General features: G+C 43.5%; 1 protein-coding gene across 1 annotated transcript in view; it reads right to left on the bottom strand.

Annotated features, from left to right (window-relative positions):
- The window catches only part of ippk (inositol 1,3,4,5,6-pentakisphosphate 2-kinase), a 40,584-nt gene that overhangs the window by 17,189 nt on the left and 3,650 nt on the right, over positions 1-19,745 (bottom strand). Inside the window, exons 2-7 of the mRNA XM_055158910.1 lie at positions 6,070-6,129; positions 5,741-5,836; positions 5,107-5,173; positions 3,092-3,210; positions 2,292-2,381; positions 1,184-1,242 (exon numbers count right to left, since the gene is read on the bottom strand). Coding sequence (XP_055014885.1) covers positions 1,184-1,242; positions 2,292-2,381; positions 3,092-3,210; positions 5,107-5,173; positions 5,741-5,836; positions 6,070-6,129 — 491 coding nt within the window. The remainder of the gene's footprint in view (positions 1-1,183; positions 1,243-2,291; positions 2,382-3,091; positions 3,211-5,106; positions 5,174-5,740; positions 5,837-6,069; positions 6,130-19,745) is intronic.

The following is a 19,745-nucleotide window of genomic DNA, read 5'->3' as shown; positions in this document are numbered from 1 at the left end:
TGGTTCAGCAGGAGGTGGTTCAGCAGGAGGAGGAGGAGGGTCAGGAGGTTCAGGAGGGTGCGGTTCAGGAGGGTGCAGGTTCAGGAGGAGGTTCAGGAAGAGGTTCAGGAGGAGGTTCAGGAGGAGGTGGTTCAGGAGGTTCAAGAGGAGGTTCAAGAGGAGGTTCAGGAGGTTCAAGAAGAGGTTCAGGAGGAGGTTCAGGAGGAGGTTCAGGAAGAGGTTCAGGAAGAGGTTCAGAAGAGGTTCAGAAGAAGTTCAGAAGGAGGAGGTTCAGGAGGAGGAGGTTCAGGAGGAGGTTCAGGAAGAGGTTCAGAAGAGGTTCAGGAGGAGGAGGTTCAGGAGATTCAGGAGGGTGCGGTTCAGGAGGAGGAGGTTCAGGAGGAGGTTCAGGAAGAGGTTCAGGAAGAGGTTCAGGAGGTTCAGGAGGAGGTTCAGGAAGAGGTTCAGGAAGAGGTTCAGGAAGAGGTTCAGGAAGAGGTTCAGAAGAGGTTCAGGAGGTGGTTCAGGAGGAGTAGGTTCAGGAGGGTGCGCTTCAGGAGGAGGAGGTTCAGGAGGAGAAGGTTCAAGAGGTTCAAGAGGAAGTTCAGGAGGAGGTGGAGGAGGTTCAGGAGGAGGTTCAAGAGGAGGTTCAGGAGGAGGAGGTTCAGGAGGTTCAAGAGGAGGTTCAGAAGGAGGTTCAAGAGGAAGTTCAGGAGGAGGTTCAGGAGGTTCAGGAGGTTCAGGAGGAGGTTCAAGAGGAGGTTCAGGAGGAGGAGGTTCAAGACGTTCAAGAGGAGGTTCAGGAGGAGGTTCAAGAGGAAGTTCAGGAGGAGGTTCAGGAGGTTCAGGAGGAGGAGGTTCAAGAGGAAGTTTAAGAGGAGGTTCAGGAGGTTCAAGAAGAGGTTCAAGAGGCGGAGGTTCAAGAGGTTCAGGAGGAGGTTCAGGAGGAGGTTCAAGAGGAGGAGGTTCAAGAGGAGGTTCAGGAGGAGGAGGTTCAGGTTCAGTACTTTTACACTCGTCACTCGTCACGCAGAACTGAAGTACTACATGAATACGAAAAGTACTTTTACCGGCACTCGTCAAGCGGAACTGAAGTACTACATGAATACAAAAAGTACTTCTGACACACTGGGGTATTGGGGGATTGGGGGGGAGGGGGTATCTGACACACTGGGGTATTGGGGGGGGGGGGGGGGGTACTGACCCGGAGAACAGGTCCAGGGGGCAGTAGAGGCTGCGCTTCTTCCAGATCCCGTTAGAAACCTGCAGAGAAAAAGAAAAAGAGGATGAGAGGAGGATGAGGAGAGGAGGAGCAGAGGAGGAGAAAGAGAAGAGGAAGAGGAGAAGAGGATGAGAGGAAGAGGAGAAGAGGATGAGAGGAGGTGCAGAGGAGGAGGAGGTTCAGAGGAGGAGGAGGTTCAGAGGAGGAGGAGGTTCAGAGGAGGAGGTGGTTCAGAGGAGGTGTAGAGGAGGAGGTGAAGAGGAGGAGGTGCAGAGAGTGCAGAGGAGGAGGTGCAGAGAGGAGGAGGTGCAGAGAGGAGGAGGTGAGGAGGTGGAGGCAGGAGGAGGAGGAGGTGCAGGAGGAGGAGGTACAGAGGAGGAGGAGGTGAGAGAGGAGAGGAGGAGGTTGCAGAGGAGGAGGAGGTGCAGAGGAGGAGGAGGTACAGAGGAGGAGGAGGTGCAGAGGAGGAGGTGCAGAGGAGGAGGAGGTGCAGAGGAGGAGGAGGTACAGAGGAGGAGGAGGTTCAGAGGAGGAGGAGGTACAGAGGAGGAGGAGGTGCAGAGGAGAGGAGGTGCAGAGGAGGAGGAGTACAGAGGAGGTGCAGAGGAGGAGGAGGTTCAGAGGAGGAGGAGGTACAGAGGAGGTGCAGAGGAGGAGGAGGTACAGAGGAGGAGGAGGAGGTACGGAGGAGGAGGTGCAGAGGAGGAGGAGGTTCAGAGGAGGAGGGAGGTACAGAGGAGGAGGAGTGCAGAGGAGGAGGAGGTGCAGAGGAGGAGGAGGTGCAGAGGAGGAGGAGGTACAGAGGAGGTGCAGAGGAGGAGGAGGTTCAGAGGAGGAGGAGGTACAGAGGAGGTGCAGAGGAGGAGGAGGTTCAGAGGAGGAGGAGGTACAGAGGAGGAGGTGCAGAGGAGGAGGAGGCAGAGGAGGAGGAGGTGCAGAGGAGGAGGAGGTGCAGAGGAGGAGGAGGAGGTGCAGAGGAGGAGGAGGTGCAGAGGAGGAGGAGGTGCAGAGGAGGAGGAGGTGCAGAGGAGGTGCAGAGGAGGTGGAGGTGCAGAGGAGGAGGTGCAGAGGAGGAGGTGCAGAGGAGGACCTTGTAGTGCTGGTGCATGCAGAAGCGACACACTCTGGTCTTGATTTCCTTGGAGACGTGTTTGGACGTGGGCAGGAAACCGCACTTTGGCTGAAAAACACAGAGTCACTTTTATGTCCCGTCACGTCTGTGCCCCCGTGACCAGGAAGTGCACGTTAGCATGCTAGTTGCTGAGGGCAAAAGAGGACGATGAGGAAGAACTTTAGACCACTGCAAACTCTTTACAACCCATTCTGTTTTTCACCGTTTGAAGACGGAAACACGGGGCCTATGTGTGTGTGTTTATGTGTGTTTGTGTGTGTGTGTGTATTTGTGTGTTGTTGTTGTACCTTGATCTCGATGCAGAGGGGCGGGGTCAGCGTGGGCTGGTGGTAAAGGGGCGTGGTCAGGTTGGGTGTTGTTGTGTGTATATGTTGTTGTGTTGTGTGTTGTTGTATTTGTGTGTTGTTGTGTTTGTGTTGTGTGTAGTTGTGTGTTGTAGTTGTGTTGTTGTGTGTATGTGTCGTGTGTGTTGTTTTGTTGTTGTGTGTTTGTGTGTCGTGTGTGTTGTTGTTGTGTGTCGTGTGTGTGGTTGTTGTGTGTTTGTGTGTTGTTGTGTGTCGTGTGTGTTGTGTGTTGTGGCGTTGTTGTCGTACCTTGATCTCGATGCAGAGGGGCGGGGTCAGCGTGGGCTGGTGGTAAAGGGGCGTGGTCAGGTTGTGTGTTGTTGTGTGTATATGTTGTTGTGTTGTGTGTTGTTGTGTTGTGTTGTTGTTGTGTGTCGTTGTGTGTAGTTGTGTGTTGTTGTGTTGTTGTTGTACCTTGATCTCGATGCAGAGGGGCGGGGTCAGCGTGGGCTGGTGGTAAAGGGGCGTGGTCAGGTTGGGCAGACACAGAGCACAGCCGCTGTAGATGTCCATCACTTTAGTACATCTCCACGCTGAAGACGGAGAGATAAAAAAAGAGGAGAGAGGAGAGAAAGACGGAGAGAGAGAAAGAGAAGAGAGAGGAGAGAAAGAGGAGAGAGAGATGGAGAGAAAGAGAGAGAGAGAGAAGGAGAGAAAGAGAGAGAGAGAGAGAGAGAGAGAGAGAGAGAGAGAGAGAGAGAGATGGAGAGAAAGAGGAGGAGAGAAAGAGAGAGATGGAGAGAAAGAGAGATGGAGAGAAAGAGAGAGAGGAGAGAGAGAGGAGAGAAAGAGGAGAGAGGAGAGAAAGAGGAGAGGGAGAGAGGAGAGAAAGAGGAGAGAGGAGAGAGAGAGAGAGAGAGAGAGAGAGAGGAGAGAGGAGAGAAAGAGGAGAGGGAGAGAGGAGAGAAAGAGAGAGAGAGAGAGGAGAGAGAGAGGAGAGAGAAAGGAGAGAAAGAGAGGAGAGAGAGAGAGGAGAGGGAGAGAAAGAGAAGAGAGAAAGAGAAGAGAGAAAGAGAGAGGAGAGAAAGAAGAGAGAGAGGAGAGAGAGATGGAGAGAAAGAGAGGGAAAGAGAGGAGAGAGAGAGGAGAGAAGGAGTGGGAGAAAGAGAGGAGAGAGAGAGGAGAGAAAGAGAAGAGAGAAAGAGGAGTGGGAGAGAGGAGAGAGAGAGAGGAGAGAGAGAGAGAGGAGAGAGAGAGGAGAGAAAGAGGAGAGAGAGAGAGAAGAGAGAGAGAGGAGAGAAAGAGAGGAGAGGGAGAGAGGAGAGAAAGAGAGAGAGATATGAGGGAGGAGAAGAGAGGGAGAGAAGGAGTGGGAGAAAGAGAGGACAGAGAGGAGAGAAAGAGAGGAAAGAGAGAGGAGAGAGAGAGAAGAGAGAAAGAGGAGAGGGAGAGAGGAGAGAAAGAGAAGAGAGAGAGAGGAGAGAGAGAGAGAAAGAGAGAGAAATGGGGGAGGAGAAGAGAGGGAGAGAGAGAAAGAGACGGAAAAGACAGAAACAGAGAGGGAAAGAGAGTGAGGAGAAAGAGACAGAAAGAGGGCAAAGAGAGAGAGCGGCGGGGAAGAGAGAGACAGAGAGGAGAAAAAGAGAGAAGCAGAGAGGGAGGGAGGGGGTAAGAGACGAGACAGGAGAGAGAGAGAGGAAGAGACAAAATACACAGTAGGAAGAGAAGAGAGAGGGAGGGGAGAGAGCGAGAAAGAGGAGAGGAGAAAAGAGAGAGGAGAAAGAGACAGAAAAAGGGTAAAGAGAGAGAGGGACGGGGAAGAGAGAGACAGAGAGAGAGAGGGGGAGGGGAAAGAGAAAAAGAGGAAAGAAAGAGGAGGTTGAGAAAGAGACGGGAGAGGAAGAGAGGAGAGAAAGGAGAGAGAGAGGGGGGGAAGAGGAGGAGAGATAAAGAGGGTAAAGAGAGGGAGAGGGAAGAGCGAGAGAGAGGAGAAAGACAGAAAAGGGAAAGAGAGAGAGGGGAGAAAGAAAACGACGGGGAGAGAGCGGAAAAACAGAGAAAGAGGGAGAGAGAGAGGGGAAGAGAGAGAGGGGAAAAAGAGAGGGGGAAGAGAAAGAGGGGAAAGAAAAAAAGGGGGGGTTAAAGAGAAAGGAGAGAGGGAGGGGAAAGGGAGAAAAAGAGGACAGAAAGAGATGGAAGAGAAAGAGAGGAAAAGGGGAAAAAGAGGAGAGAGAGAGAGGAAAGAGGAGGGGGGGAGGGGAGAGAAGAAGGAGACAGAAAAAGGGGAAAGACAGAGAAAGGAGGAAAGAAAAGAGAGAAAAAGAGGGAGGAGAGAGAAAAAGAGAAAAGAAAGGAGGTTGAGAAAGAGACGGGAGAGAGAGAGAGAGAGAGAGAGAGGGGAGAGAAGAGGAGATAACTGTGATGTTGTTTTGTTTGTTTGTCTCGTTGCCGTGGTGATGGTTTGTCGTTCTCGTGGTCTCAAACTGTACCTGGTCTGTGGTGCTGCACTCGGATGGACAACTGCCTCACGAACTCCAGAGGCAACTTCACCACCTCCTGAAACACGGCAGCACAGAGACACTCGTCAAAAAACAAACAAAAACACAAACACAAAGAGAGAAACTCCAGAGGCAACTTCACCACCTCCTGAAACACGGCAGCACAGAGACACTCGTCAAAAAAACAAACAAAAACACAAACACAAACACAAAGAGAGAAACTCCTGAGGCAACTTCACCACCTCCTGAAACACGGCAGCACAGAGACACTCGTCAAAAAAACAAACAAACAAAAACACAAAGAGAGAAACTCCAGACTCCATCACGTCATATCGTGATACATCATACTGCGCTATGTCATGCTGATGCGTTATACCAAGATACGTCATACTGATATGTCATACCGTGATACACTGTGATATGTCATACCGCAATATGTCATACTGATATGTCATACCGCGAAACACCGTGATACATCATACCAAGATATGTCATACCGTGATATGTCGTACCGCGCTATGTCGTACCGCGCTATGTCATACCGCAATTCAACATGATATGTCAAACGATGATACGTCATACTGCTCTATGTCATCGTGTCTCTGGTGCAGGTGCAGACTCTTACCCCACTGTGGATGAACTGTTCTCCAATGAAGCTGCTCATGACGTTTGAGGTAAAGTCCACGATGTTCTGGATCTGTCTGTAGGCCTGCTCCGCCGTCTGAGGAGAGAAACCACAAAACACAGGTCTGAGCCGGGAATCCAACCCTCAACCTGCGGGAATCCAACCCTCAACCCGCGGGAATCCAACCCTCAACCCCCGGGAATCCAACCCTCAACCCCCGGGAATCCAACCCTCAACCCGCGGGAATCCAACCCTCAACCTGCGGGAATCCAACCCTCAACCCCCGGGAATCCAACCCTCAACCCGCGGATCCACAGAAAGGACTTTACCTGTGGAGGGTTCTCAGAGTCGGCCGCCGGGTACTTGAGCAGACGAAGAACTCTGGGAATCTGCGGGGACAAAAGGACACAGTCAGACCCAAGAACGGTGCTCCTCTGTGGGCCGGAGAGTCCGACTGCGGCCCTGAACCATCCGAGGACCAGAAAGAACCAGAAAGAACCAGAGAAGACAACAGAAGACAACAGAAGACCAGATAAAATATAGACTTAAATATGTCAGGAAAATCGACACATTTTGCAGCATTTGAAAATTGCAAAACGTCACTGACCCGTGACGACATTGTTCAAATTTAATTAAAATTTAAATTAAAATAACTTATATTATGGAAAATGATGAAAACACAAACTGAGGTCTATAAATGTTGTTTTTTTCCTTAAAGTTTTGAAGAATTTCACAGTTTGCCCTGATGTGGCATTAACTCTGGAACCAAAGAGGAAAACACAAGAGAATTTCAGAAAAAGCACTTTCCCTCTTTAAATTTCATAAAAACTCCCAAATTCCACGAACATCTGACGACCTTTAAAATATTCACTGTCCAAATGCTCTTTGAGTTATTACTAATTAAACCATCTGTGAAATCGAAAAGTCACGAAAGTTAAAATCCAAACTGTGACATTTGTTTTTGTCATGACAAAAGCGTCACCGACAAAAAAAAAGAGGACAAATCTCACACTTGTTTCTATTTCACAGTCCTGCACACGGTGATGTCACAGAGTGATGTCATCACACGATACATGAGGAAAGATTTCAGATTATTGTTCAAATTTTATTTTTGTTTAACTCACAGGTGTCAAACATACGGCCCGGGGGCCAGATCCGGCCCTCCAAGACCTATAATCTGGCCCTCGGCTGATTTTCTACTAAAATATTTTAATTCTATTTTTTATTAAAATCGTGTTAATTTTCTGTGGTGTTTATCACAGCAGCGTCTCCAGCGTCTCTGTACGTGGCCCCTCCCACCAGAGCAGAGTCTCTGTACGTGGCCCCTCCCACCAGAGCAGCACAAATGAAGACTTGTCTCTTTCCAAACGCTCTTAAAGGACGATCGTTTTGACTGTTGACCGTGACACCCTCATCAGAAAAATGTCCAACATGAGAAAAGTGGAGCCGAGTGCAGGATTTTACAACAAAAATGGACTTATTCCTAATATAATGTTAAAATATTGTGTTGAAATTACATTTTTCTTAAAGTTTCAGGTTGTTCATAATATTATAATAAGAAAGAGTTCATCAATTAAAAAAGATTTCTGTAATAGATTTGTGTTTCTCTGCACAAATATTTAAAGTTATTGTTATTTTTGGGGTTTATATGACATGAGTTTTCTGATCCAGACACTTTGGATCAAAGTTGGTTGGACACGACCCCCGGAACAAAATGAGTTTGACTCTCCTGGATTAACTGAATAATACTGATGAAATCGACTTTTAGGAACAACTTTAAGACATTAAAAGTAGTTTTTTTTGTGTTTGTTTTGAAAATACTTATGTTCATGTCAAGGCTTTTAAAATGATGCCACAGAGAAAAGTTTGATTTTTTAAATTTTTATACTTTGTGCAAACAAAAGTTCTCGCTGAAGTTTACTTTTAAAATGTAATCCCCTACAGATTACAGATTACATCCCCTAAAATGTAGTTTGTAACATAATCCATTAAATTACTTAAAGTGAGTAATGTAATCTGATTACTTTGGATTACTTGATTTTCTGTAGAGAAACAAAGACGAGGAAATCTTCACATAAGAAGTTTTGTCTGTTAAAAGAAAATAAAAAGTCCAGACTTTTCAGACCGAATTAAAAATATTATTGATAGAAAACGAGGAAGAGGTCCACGCGGCATCGTTTTGTCCCGTTAAAGCCTGGTTTAGACCTGGTTTGAGTCCTGGTTTAGACCTGGTTTGAGTCCTGGTTTAGACCTGGTTTAGACCTGGTTTGAGTCCTGGTTTGAGTCCTGGTTTAGACCTGGTTTGAGTCCTGGTTGAGTCCTGGTTTAGACCTGGTTTGAGTCCTGGTTTAGACCTGGTTTAGACCTGGTTTAGACCTGGTTTAGATCTACTTTAGACCTGGTTTTAGTCCTGGTTTAGTCCTGGTTTTAGTCCTGGTTTAGTCCTGGTTTTAGTCCTGGTTTAGTCCTGGTTTAGTCCTGGTTTAGTCCTGGTTTAGTCCTGGTTTTAGTCCTGGTTTAGATCTACATTAGACCTGGTTTTAGTCCTGGTTTAGTCCTGGTTTTAGACCTGGTTTTAGTCCTGGTTTTAGTCCTGGTTTAGACCTGGTTTAGATCTACTTTAGACCTGGTTTTAGTCCTGGTTTAGTCCTGGTTTTAGACCTGGTTTTAGTCCTGGTTTAGATCTACTTTAGACCTGGTTTTAGTCCTGGTTTAGTCCTGGTTTAGTCCTGGTTTTAGTCCTGGTTTAGTCCTGGTTTTAGTCCTGGTTTAGTCCTGGTTTAGTGTCCGGCAATGAGTGGAAAAAATAAATAAAATAAAATAAAAAAGGGATTTAGCCCAAAATATGAAAACAGTAAAATCCGTCTGTGTAATCCATTTATTTCAACAAAGTAACTGTAATCCAATTACCACTCACTGAAACAGTAACTGTAACTGAATACAGTTACTCATCATTTGTACTCTGATTACTCTGGTACATGTAATCTGTTACTCCCGACACTGTCTATTGTATTGGCAACTTCTTCATGATACCAGCCCTGCTTCACATCACTGACGCGTTTGTGTTTTGTGTTTTGAATCTCCAGCGGAGCGACGTTCACACCGAGTGACGCACAAACATTTGACTAACAAACCCGAGCTCAGAAACAAAAACTCTGGAGTGTGTGAGTCAGAGCTGAGGAACACGTCTGTGCACGAGCTTCGTCCTCGAGCTTCGACCTCGAGCTTCAGGACGAGGACAGGAGAGCCGCCGTTAGAGCTCGGACTCTTCCACACGTTAAACTGGAGCAGTCATTTGTGTTTTTAAAGACTTGAAACACTAAAAAAAAAAAACTGAACCAGGACTGATCCAGGTCCGGGACCAGACCAGAACTGAAATCAGAACTGAGACCAGAACTGAGACCAGAACTGAGACCAGAACTGAGATCAGAACTGAGACCAGAACTGAGACCAGAACTGAGACCGGGACCAGACCAAGACCAGGACCAGACAGGAAGCTCAGAGCCCACGACAGGGTCGGAGCTCGGAGCTGAGGCTCGGACCCTACGGAGGCTCGGAGTCAAAGCTCAGAGTCCGGTCTGGTCCTGATCTGGTCTCAAGCTCAGTCCTGGTCTGGTCCCGGACCTGGATCAGTCCTGGTTCAGTTCGGCATCACAGTCTCGGAAGTCACATAAACGTCCGTTATTCGTTTTTTCCATTTTTAATTTAAACACAAAATCGAAAACTGAAAACAGAATCTTTGTGTTTTTTTTCATTTTGGTTTTGGAGACAAATAACGAAGAAAATTGTTGTTTTTATCGTTTTCTTATTTCAGTTTTATATTGAAAAACAAATGAACGAACGACACAAGGATTCAATACAATTCATATTTTGCAGAACTGAGTTCAGCTTTTTGGCTCCACAATATTTTCTGTTTCTCATTTGGCCCCAGGAAAAAAAATAAAAAAAATACCGAAATCCTGAAAATGTGTACTCGGTACATGTGTATATTCTAAAATGTACAGTATGAATGTGTAACCCGACTGCCTCCCTTTTTAGTTACTAACTTATTATTTACTGTATACTTGTATGTATGTGTATGTATGTGTGTATGTATGTGAGTGTATATATATATTTGAGCCCGACCGATATGGATTTTGTTGTGGCCGATATGAAACCGATATAATGGGAGTTGGAGCTGCCGATATAATCACCGATATATTTAGTGATGTAAAAATTTACTGTAAATGTTGAATTGATTAAAAAACTTAGGTTTGGCTCTAGTGGATTCTAAATTGGGTTTATTTAGGCAACATTTATTGTTATTTTGACTCTTTACATCATATTTACAGACAGTAGTTTGGCCTAATGGCATTTTTGCATCACATTCTAGCTACTAGTGATGGGTATTCCAGTTTTTTTTTTTTTGGGAGAACCGGCTCTTTTGGCTCGGCTCACTAAAGCAGCTGGCTCTTTCGGCTCCCAAGCGACTCTTGAGATTGTTTTGTTTTGTTGTAAGCAGGACTAAACCAGAACTGAACCAGGACTGAGTGTCGGGACTCGGTTTCTATCTCTCTCCTGCACTCGAGATTAGTCCTGGTTTATTAATTTTATGCTGAACTGCAGCCAAATATGCACTTTTTTTTTTTTTATCCTATGCACACGCAGATTTCTGAAAGTTTCGTTTTCAGCCGCTGCTGCTGTCAAACTACGGGTCGACAAGCGGCACGAAGAGAAAAAGTGAGAAACAGAGAAAACACGGCTCCCAATAAGAAGCAGGCTCCCGTTTCTTCAATCGCGACCGACCCATAACTCCTAGCTAGTAAACTATCGCTATTAGCCTTTAGCCGTAAATGCTGCGCACCGCGGTAGTTAATTCTATGCATAAATGTGGATCATTCACACGTCTATTCACAGCTCATTTACATATCAATGCTGGTCCAGTAACAAATATACGGCCAATACAGTCACTTTACAATAGACCAATAGAAAACAGCCTGTTTATGTGCAGGAGCTACAGCAGCTAATCGCTAACAAAACCTAAACTAGCTTCAAAGTCGATGTATTTCCAACACTCACCGCTCACACAGGCTCCTCCCACATCACAAGTCTGCACTAATAAATGTCCTTTTTTTTCTCAATGTTACGCACGTCTGCGGGTGTAAACAAACACACGTGAGTGAAGTGACGTCACTCTGGTGGTGTGTTCAGGGACAGTACGGACACAGACAAATGACTCCGTAGATAAATACTGATGCGGAGCCACATATTTGGACATTTATCTGTCTGTAAATTGGATTAAATGAACAGAATGTAGAGAGTCTAAGCTTTATAACGAGGTATAACATGCCCACGTGAAATATCGGCCCCTATCAGCAAGCATATCGGCCGATAGCCGATATGTCTCCAGGTGCCCATATTGGCCGATAATATCGGCCAGCCGATATATCAGTCGGGCTCTAACATATATATATATACCTGGTACATGTTTAGTATATGTTGTATGTAATATACATACGTATATAATCCTTTTCATTATTAAAGGTCGTATGGAGGATTATTTTTTTTTGTTTCAAATTGTCAATGAAAGTTTAAAATATCATTACAGAGATGCAGCAGCCTTGGAATTATGACAAAAAAAAAAAAAAAAATGAATGAAAATCTATCAACTGTGGATGTAATGAGGCCAGATAAATATCGGCCAATAGAAAATGAGGCTCTCTCTTTATCTATTGGCTGTTAGGTTGTCAATCAAACTCCCTACGTTTCTAGTGTAACTGACTCGCCGGCGTGTGGGGATTATATATTATATTTATGCAGTGGTTCTTAGAGGATTTTTCAAACTGTAGCTTCCTCGCAATTCACACACAGTTTGTTGAGATGGAAGGTGTGAATCCACGACCAGTTCGCCGCAAAAGAAAGTCCCTTTTTGAGGTCGCTGAAAGAAGAAAAAGAGAAGGGGAAAAGGAGCGAAGCCAAACTGAGGTGATTCTTGGAGATCTCTTCCAGTGACGGCGCGACTGAAGCAGACGAAGGGTCTAAAAACTGACGCGTCGGTCGATAAAACATTTCTGGACAGGTCACTTCCAGAGTAATTCGGAGCCTGCACTGGCTGTAAACAAGTGTGATTTCTAGAGTAAAGAGGCGGGAGGAGATGTTTCTACTGAGGGAGGTGTGGAGGAGGGAGGTGGAGTCACGCATGCACAACATTTGAAAAAGGACTGTCGCTGTATTTCACTTCCCTTAAAAAAAATCCTCTATACAACCTTTCAGTATCATCATTATTATTATTGCTTTTTTTTTTTTTTTACTTTCTATGTTTATATTGAGTTTATGTGTGGGGGGAAAAAAAAAAAAGAGCATGTATATTATGATTTATGTGGACAAAAAAGCACTGAATAAATTGCAAATAAAAAAAAAAAAAAAGACTTGAAACACTGACGATTATTCTGAAACAAGTGACAGGGTGTTTGTTTCTCGTTAAACAGGTCGCCGTGCGGTTCAACCGTCGGCGTGGCGGACTCAACAAACGCCTCATTGTTAATGTATTGAAATGAGATTACGTCAATAAAAAAAAAAAAAACGGAACTGAAGGCGGTTGACGTGTCCGGACTCGACGGGACGCGCAGCTTCTCCTGTTGGAAACACCAGCCCCTCCTTTCTCCTTTTACTTTGATTAAAACGTTCAAATGTAATCGTACAATGACAATGACGCCGCCGCCGCTGCTCTGTTTTACTCAGGACAGAACACTGACGAGGTTCTAGATACAGTCCTTTGGTCGACTCTGACAGCCTGTTTAAACTCATTTGGAATTAGAAAATAAACATATTTTATAATTTGCCCTCCTGCCTGGACTAAAGCTGCATTTTTTTTTTATTTAGAGGTGTTTTTTTTTTTTTTTTGTTAGGCAGCTTTACTTTTTCATTTTCGTCAGAACATAAACAATGAGATTTACTGATTTTTATAGAGAAATACAATCCGCGTATCATCCGTTCATTTGTTTTTCAATATAAAATCAAAAACAGTTTTCTTCATTATTTGTCTCCAAAACCAAAATTAAAAAAACAGATAATGATTCGTTTTTTTTATTTTTCGATTTTGTGTTTAAATGAAAAATGGAAAAAAAAAGATAACGGCCGTTTATGTGACTTCCGTGACTGCGATGTCGGACTTTTGCACCGCATATGGACTGAACCAGGACTGATCCAGGTCCGGGACCAGACCGGGACTGAGATCAGAGAACTGAGATCAGAACTGAGATCAGAACTGAGATCAGAACTGAGACCGGGACCAGACAGGAAGCTCAGAGCCCACGGCAGGGTCGGAGCTCAGAGCTGAGGCTCGGACCCTACGGAGGCTCGGAGTCAAAGCTCAGAGTCCGCTCTGGTCTCACTCTAGTCCTGGCCTGGTCCTGGTCTGGTCTGGTCCCTTGGACCTGGATCAGTCCTGGTTCAGTTCGGCATCACAGTCACGGAAGTCATGTAAACGGCCGTTATTCATTTTTTCCATTTTTAATTTAAACACAAAATGGAAAACTGAAAAAAGGTTTTGGTTTTGGAGACAAATAACGAAGAAAACTGTTGTTTTTATCGTTTTCTTATTTTAGTTTTATATTGAAAAACAAATGAACAAACAACACACGGATTCAATACAATTCATATTTTGCAGAATTAAGTTCAGCTTTTTGGCTCCACAATATTTTCTGTTTCTCATGTGGCCCCAGGAAAAAAACAAAAAAAAAAACAACAACTATCCAACCCTGGACTAGAAGTTGCAGAAAAGGAATAAAAAAATAAACTGGTTTTATTGTAACAGATCGTCCTTAAATATCAGTAAAAAAAAAATGCTATTATTATTATTATTTAGTATTTATTTATTATTATGTATTTATTAATTATTTATTTTATTTTATTATTTTATTGTATTATTATTTATTTCATTATTTTTATCTATTATTATTATTATTATTATTATTACTATTATCATTATTATTGTTATACTTTTTTATTAATTAACTATTTATTTATTTTTAAAATTATTATTATTTATTTTTTTGTTTGTTTTTCGTGGTAGGAAAAAGTGTGTCATTGTTGCATGATTCACCGGAGATGAGGAAACGGAGCGAGCACATGATGAGTTCAGTTTTTGGAAATGCCATTAGATCAAAAATGAAATGATCACAAACAACAGCTGCGTCACATTCAGTCCAGAGTCGTTAAACAGGAGCGCGTTGTATCTGTTGTATCTGTTGTATAATTCACCGATTGTTCCAGATTTGGCCGATTGTGTTGAAGTTTGGGGAAGTGTTTGTAAAATTACGTTAATCCAGTTTTGCTTTTACGGAACTTTAACAGACTCGACTTTATGTACAAAGTAAATGAGCATGTCTGTCCCACAAATCTCCAAGAGAATTTACAAAAAGAGGAACTGAAATCTTTACAACAAAACAGTTTTAGGACAACATCAGTAGAAAAATGTGTTTGGGTAAAAAGTTGTGAGCTTCTCAAAAACTCAGAGCTTCAAAATCTATTCAAGTGTTTTACAAAAATGTCCAACATGATGTGCTAAAATAAAGTATGAACGGTTGTTTTGTGTTCATTAACAAGGATTTAATGTTGTGTATGTCGCGAAAATAATTTGCTGATAAATGTTTAAATTACGTTGGAACAGTTTTTAGAAATGTTTTACTTTGCGTGAAAAAGTCTAAACTTCTTTCTGCTCCTTTTCATTCACATTTGCCAAGTTTACACGGGAACTTTAATTACGAATAGTACAAACGTTTTCGACGTACACGACCGGTCCAAAAGTTTTGTCACGTACGCGACCGGTACAAACGTTTTGTCACGTACACGACCGGTACAAGCGTTTGACGTACACGACCAGTACAAATGTTTTGTCACGTACACGAGCGGTCCAAACGTCTTCGACGTACGCGACCGGTACTAACGTTTTCTCACATACACGACCGGTACAAACGTTTTCCACGTACAAGACCGGTCCAAACGTTTTCCATGTACACGACCGGTCCAAACATTTTCTCATGTACACGACCGGTCCAAACATTTTCTCATGTACACGACCGGTCCAAACATTTTCTCACATAGTGACATACATGACCGGACCAGAAGTTTTCGACATACACAACCGGTCCAAATGTTTTCGACGTACACGACCGGTCCAAATGTTTTTGACGTACACGACCGGTCCAAATGTTTTCGACGTACACGACCGGTCCAAATGTTTTCGACGTACACGACCGGTCCAAATGTTTTCGACGTACAGGAACGGTCCAGAAGTTTTCGATGTACACGACCGGTCCAAATGTTTTGTCACGTACACGACCGGTCCAAACGTTTTCTCTCATGTTTTCATTCACATTTCTTTTTTTTCAGAACGATGAATGACACATGAGGAAGGTTTTAAACACAAAACTCTTTTATAAACTCCTTTAGAAATCGGCTTTAACTTCTGCTTTGACAGGTGACGTTCCGTGACCCTGACAGGCGCAGCTCAAACTGAAAACCATTTCAGACAGAGAGGTTATTGTAAAGGCGCAAAGGGTGGATACTGTGAGGATTTAATTTAAAATACAATACAAAAACAGAGTTAACCGTGTGCCTGACCCTGACATGGTGCTGCGTGTGTGTGTGTGTTTCTAAAAGGTACAAAGCTGTACATGTTCAGACGACGTTTGGCCGAGCGGGTGTGACTCTTCCGCAAAGTGACATTGTGATGTTTTGACATTACATAATCTGTGTCAACGTAAAACTCTGTGTGTAGTTAAGACTCTGACTCGGTTCTTGGGACTCGCAGGTGTCATCTTTCTCTTACACGGTTACACCCTTATCATCAGAAGGCCCACTAGTCAGAAAAACCCACCAGTCAGAAGGCCCACTAGTCAGAAAATCATTCCCTCTTCTACTGGTTTGTCAGCAACATTTCTCTTGAACAGTTGAATGTATATTTGATGAAAGCAACAGGGAATAATCCCTGGATATCAGGGAAGAATAAGTAAACTTTTGGATGTTCACCAATTAAATATCAACATTTTTAGAGATATTGACAGGAAAACACATAATCATACATAACAGCATTAGCTAAGGTCAGAATTACTTAATTTGTTGTTTTACAAACCCACCAATGCTTTATTAAAAGAAAAAGATTTAAAATAAAATTGAAATGAAGGTTGTAGAGCTCGAATTACTGAACATTTTGCAAGTTGTTGCCTGAAAATCAGACAATTATTAACCCTGTTCCACTTAAGACGACATTTCCACCCAAATCATTATTTCCTCAAACATTTTTGCTGTATTTTAAGGGTTTAATATATTTATTACTTTTAATATTTACTTTTTAAAATATTTAAAACTTGAAATACAATTTCATTTGTAACAATTTGTAACACTACCTGAACATGTATTTTCTGACTAGAGGGTCTTCTGACTAGAGGGCCTTCTGACTAGAGGGCCTTCTGACTAGAGGACCTTCTGACTAGAGGACCTTCTGACTAGAGGACCTTCTGACTAGAGGACCTTCTGACTAGAGGACCTTCTGACTACAGGACCTTCTGACTACAGGACCTTCTGACTAGAGGACCTTCTGACTACAGGACCTTCTGACTACAGGACCTTCTGACTACAGGACCTTCTGACTACAGGACCGTCTGACTAGAGAGCCTTCTGATGATAAGGCTGACCCCCTCTTACGCGCCAAAGTCAGATGGAAATCATAATTCCGAATTGAGGTTTCCCTGGAAAACTCTTTAAATTCGTTTTTATTGAATGTGTCTGAGCATCTGGGGGGGGGGGGTTCTGATTGGATAGAGACACCAACGGATTTACGTCTTTGGGAAGAAAACACACACTTCAGCTTAAACGATAACTGATCATTAAGAATTTGGTCGATTATGTTCATTTTTAATTGACAAACCGAATGTTGGTCGCTGTGCGTAGCGTAGAGTGACCAAACGTCTGTTTTTCCCTGGACATGTTCGGTTTCCATAAATGGAAACGTAAGTAAAAGTAATTTATTGTTTTATCATTATTTGTTTCACGTTGTAGTTCTTCTTCTTCACTTGCCGCTCGATCGAAAATAGAGTCCCACGGTCACTTCCGTTGTGGCATTTTTATGTGTTGTGGCATTTGCGTTTGTGTTGTGGCATTTGTATTTGGGGCGGCTTTTGCATCAAGATAGACTCCCGCGCTCATTTCCGTTGTGGCTTTTTTTTCGGTGTGTTGTGGATTTTTTTCAGTGTGTTGTGGCTTTTTTTCTGTGTGTTGTGGCTTTTTTTCGGTGTGTTGTGGCTTTTTTTCGGTGTGTTGTGGCTTTTTTTCAGTGTGTTGTGACTTTTTTTCAATGGTGCCTTTTGTCGGTGTGTTGTGGCTTTTTCGGTGTATTGTGGCTTTTTTGGGTGTGTTGTGGCTTTTTTTTCAGTGTGTTGAGCCTTTTTTCGGTGTGTTGTGGCTTTTTTTCGGTGTGTTGTGCCTTTTTTCGGTGTGTTGTGCCTTTTTTCGGTGTGTTGTGGCTTTTTTCGGTGTGTTGTGGCTTTTATTTGGTGTGTTGTGGCTTTTTTTTCGGTGTGTTGTGCCTTTTTTTTCGGTGTGTTGTGGCTTTTTTTTTGGTGTGTTGTGCCTTTTTTTCAGTGTGTGGTGCCTTTTTTCTGTGTGTTGTGGCTTTTTTGGTGTGTTGTGGATTTTTTCTGGTGTGTTGTGGCTTTTTTTTGGTTTGCTGTCTTTTTTTTCGGCATGTTGTGGCTTTTTTTTTTGGTTTGTTGTGGCTTTTTGTTGTTTCGTTGCATTTGTATTTGTTGCGACCCCTCTCGGCTTCCGTAGACGACGGAATAAATCACCTGCTTTTTTCGTAATTAAGTTTAAGTCCGAATAATCCTTTTCGTTGGGAGTTGAGTGTTTACGTGGTCAGGACCGTTACTGCGCCGCGAGATAAATCCGGGTGTGCCCAGGTGTGCCCAGGTGCCCCGCCCTCACGGAGACACGGGGACAAGACCCAAACAAAAAGGTCGGGTTAAACAGACTCACTGTGTTACGCAAGTACTTTTTTAACCAACTGTAATTGTCGCTACTCTGGTTTTCTTCGTAAATAAAAGGAGTTGAGGCGTCGACCTGATGATCCCGTGTCAATATTTGTTCTTTTTCACCCTCAGCTCCAACAACACTGAAAAATAAACACAAAGAAAACTGCTCCAGTCTAACGACGCTGAAAAATGTTAATAAAATATCCACTCTGAAAGCAAGTGCACAGACGTGGCCCGGTCTAAACCAGGACTCAACCAGGATTCAAACAGGACCAAACCAGGTTTAAACCAGGACTAAACCAGGACTAAAACAGGACTGAAACAGGTTTAAAACAGGTTTAAACAGGATTAAAACAGGACTAAAACAGGACTAAACCAGGTCTAAACCAGGACCAACACAGGACCAAAACAGGACTAAAACAGGACTAAAACAGGACCAAAACGGGACTAAACCAGGTCTAAACCAGGATTCAAACAGGACCAAAACAGGACTAAAACAGGTTTAAAACAGGACTAAAACAGGACCAAAATACGGATTACAACAGGACAAAACCAGGACTGAACCAAATACAAAGCAGTAATATTCACCGTGTTGTTTCTTTAAGTCTTTTCTTCAAATTTTTTCTGCATTTCTCTTTATTGTCGTTATTGTAAACTGAACACACACTGAACACACACTGAACACACACTATACACACACTAAACACACACTGAACACACACTAAACACACACACACTGAACACACACTATACACACACTGAACACACACTGAACACACACTGAACACACACTATACACACACTATACACACACTGAACACACACTGAACACACACTGAACACACACACTAACACACACTGAACACACACTGAACACACACTGAACACACACTCACACTGAACACACACTGAACACACACTGAACACACACTAAACACACACTGAACACACACTGAACACACACTATACACACACTGAACACACACTGAACACACACTGAACACACACTGAACACACACTAAACACACACTGAACACACACTATACACACACTACACACACACTGAACACACACTGAACGCACACTAAACACACACTGAACACACACTGAACACACACTAAACACACACTAAACACACACTGAACACACACTGAACGCACACTAAACACACACTAACACACACTGAACACACACTAAACACACACAACACACACTGAACAACACTGAACACACACACACTACTACACACACACTATACACACACTAAACACACACTGAACACACACTGAACACACACTAAACACACACTGAACACACACTGAACACACACTGAACACACACTAAACACACACTAAACACACACTGAACACACACTAACACACACTGAACACACACTGAACACACACTGAACACACTACAAACACACACTGAACACACACTGAACACACACTGAACACACACTGAACACACACACTGAACACACACTAAACACACACTGAAACACACACTGAACACACACTAAACACACACTGACACACACACACTGAACACACACTGAACACACACTGAACACACACTGACACACACACTAAACACACACTGAACACACACTGAACACACACTGAACACACACTGAACACACACTGAACACACACTGAACACACACTGAAACACACACTAAACACACACTGAAACACACACTGAACACACACTGAACACACACTGAACACACACTGAACGCACACTAAACACACACTAAACACACACTGAACACACACTGAACACACACTAAACACACACTGAACACACACTGAACACACACTATACACACACTGAACACACACAAACACACACTGAACACACACTGACACACACACTGAACACACACTGAACACACACTATACACACACTGAACACACACTGAACACACACTGAACACACACTATACACACACTATACTGAACACACACTGAACACACACTGAACACACACTG

This window comes from Boleophthalmus pectinirostris, unplaced genomic scaffold (assembly GCF_026225935.1).
Source record: "Boleophthalmus pectinirostris isolate CB_2022bp ecotype Guang Dong unplaced genomic scaffold, ASM2622593v1 HiC_scaffold_23, whole genome shotgun sequence".
NCBI classification, from domain to species: Eukaryota; Metazoa; Chordata; class Actinopteri; order Gobiiformes; family Gobiidae; genus Boleophthalmus; species Boleophthalmus pectinirostris.
Note: the sequence above shows the minus strand (reverse complement) of the source record. Positions and strands in the feature narration are given on the sequence as shown.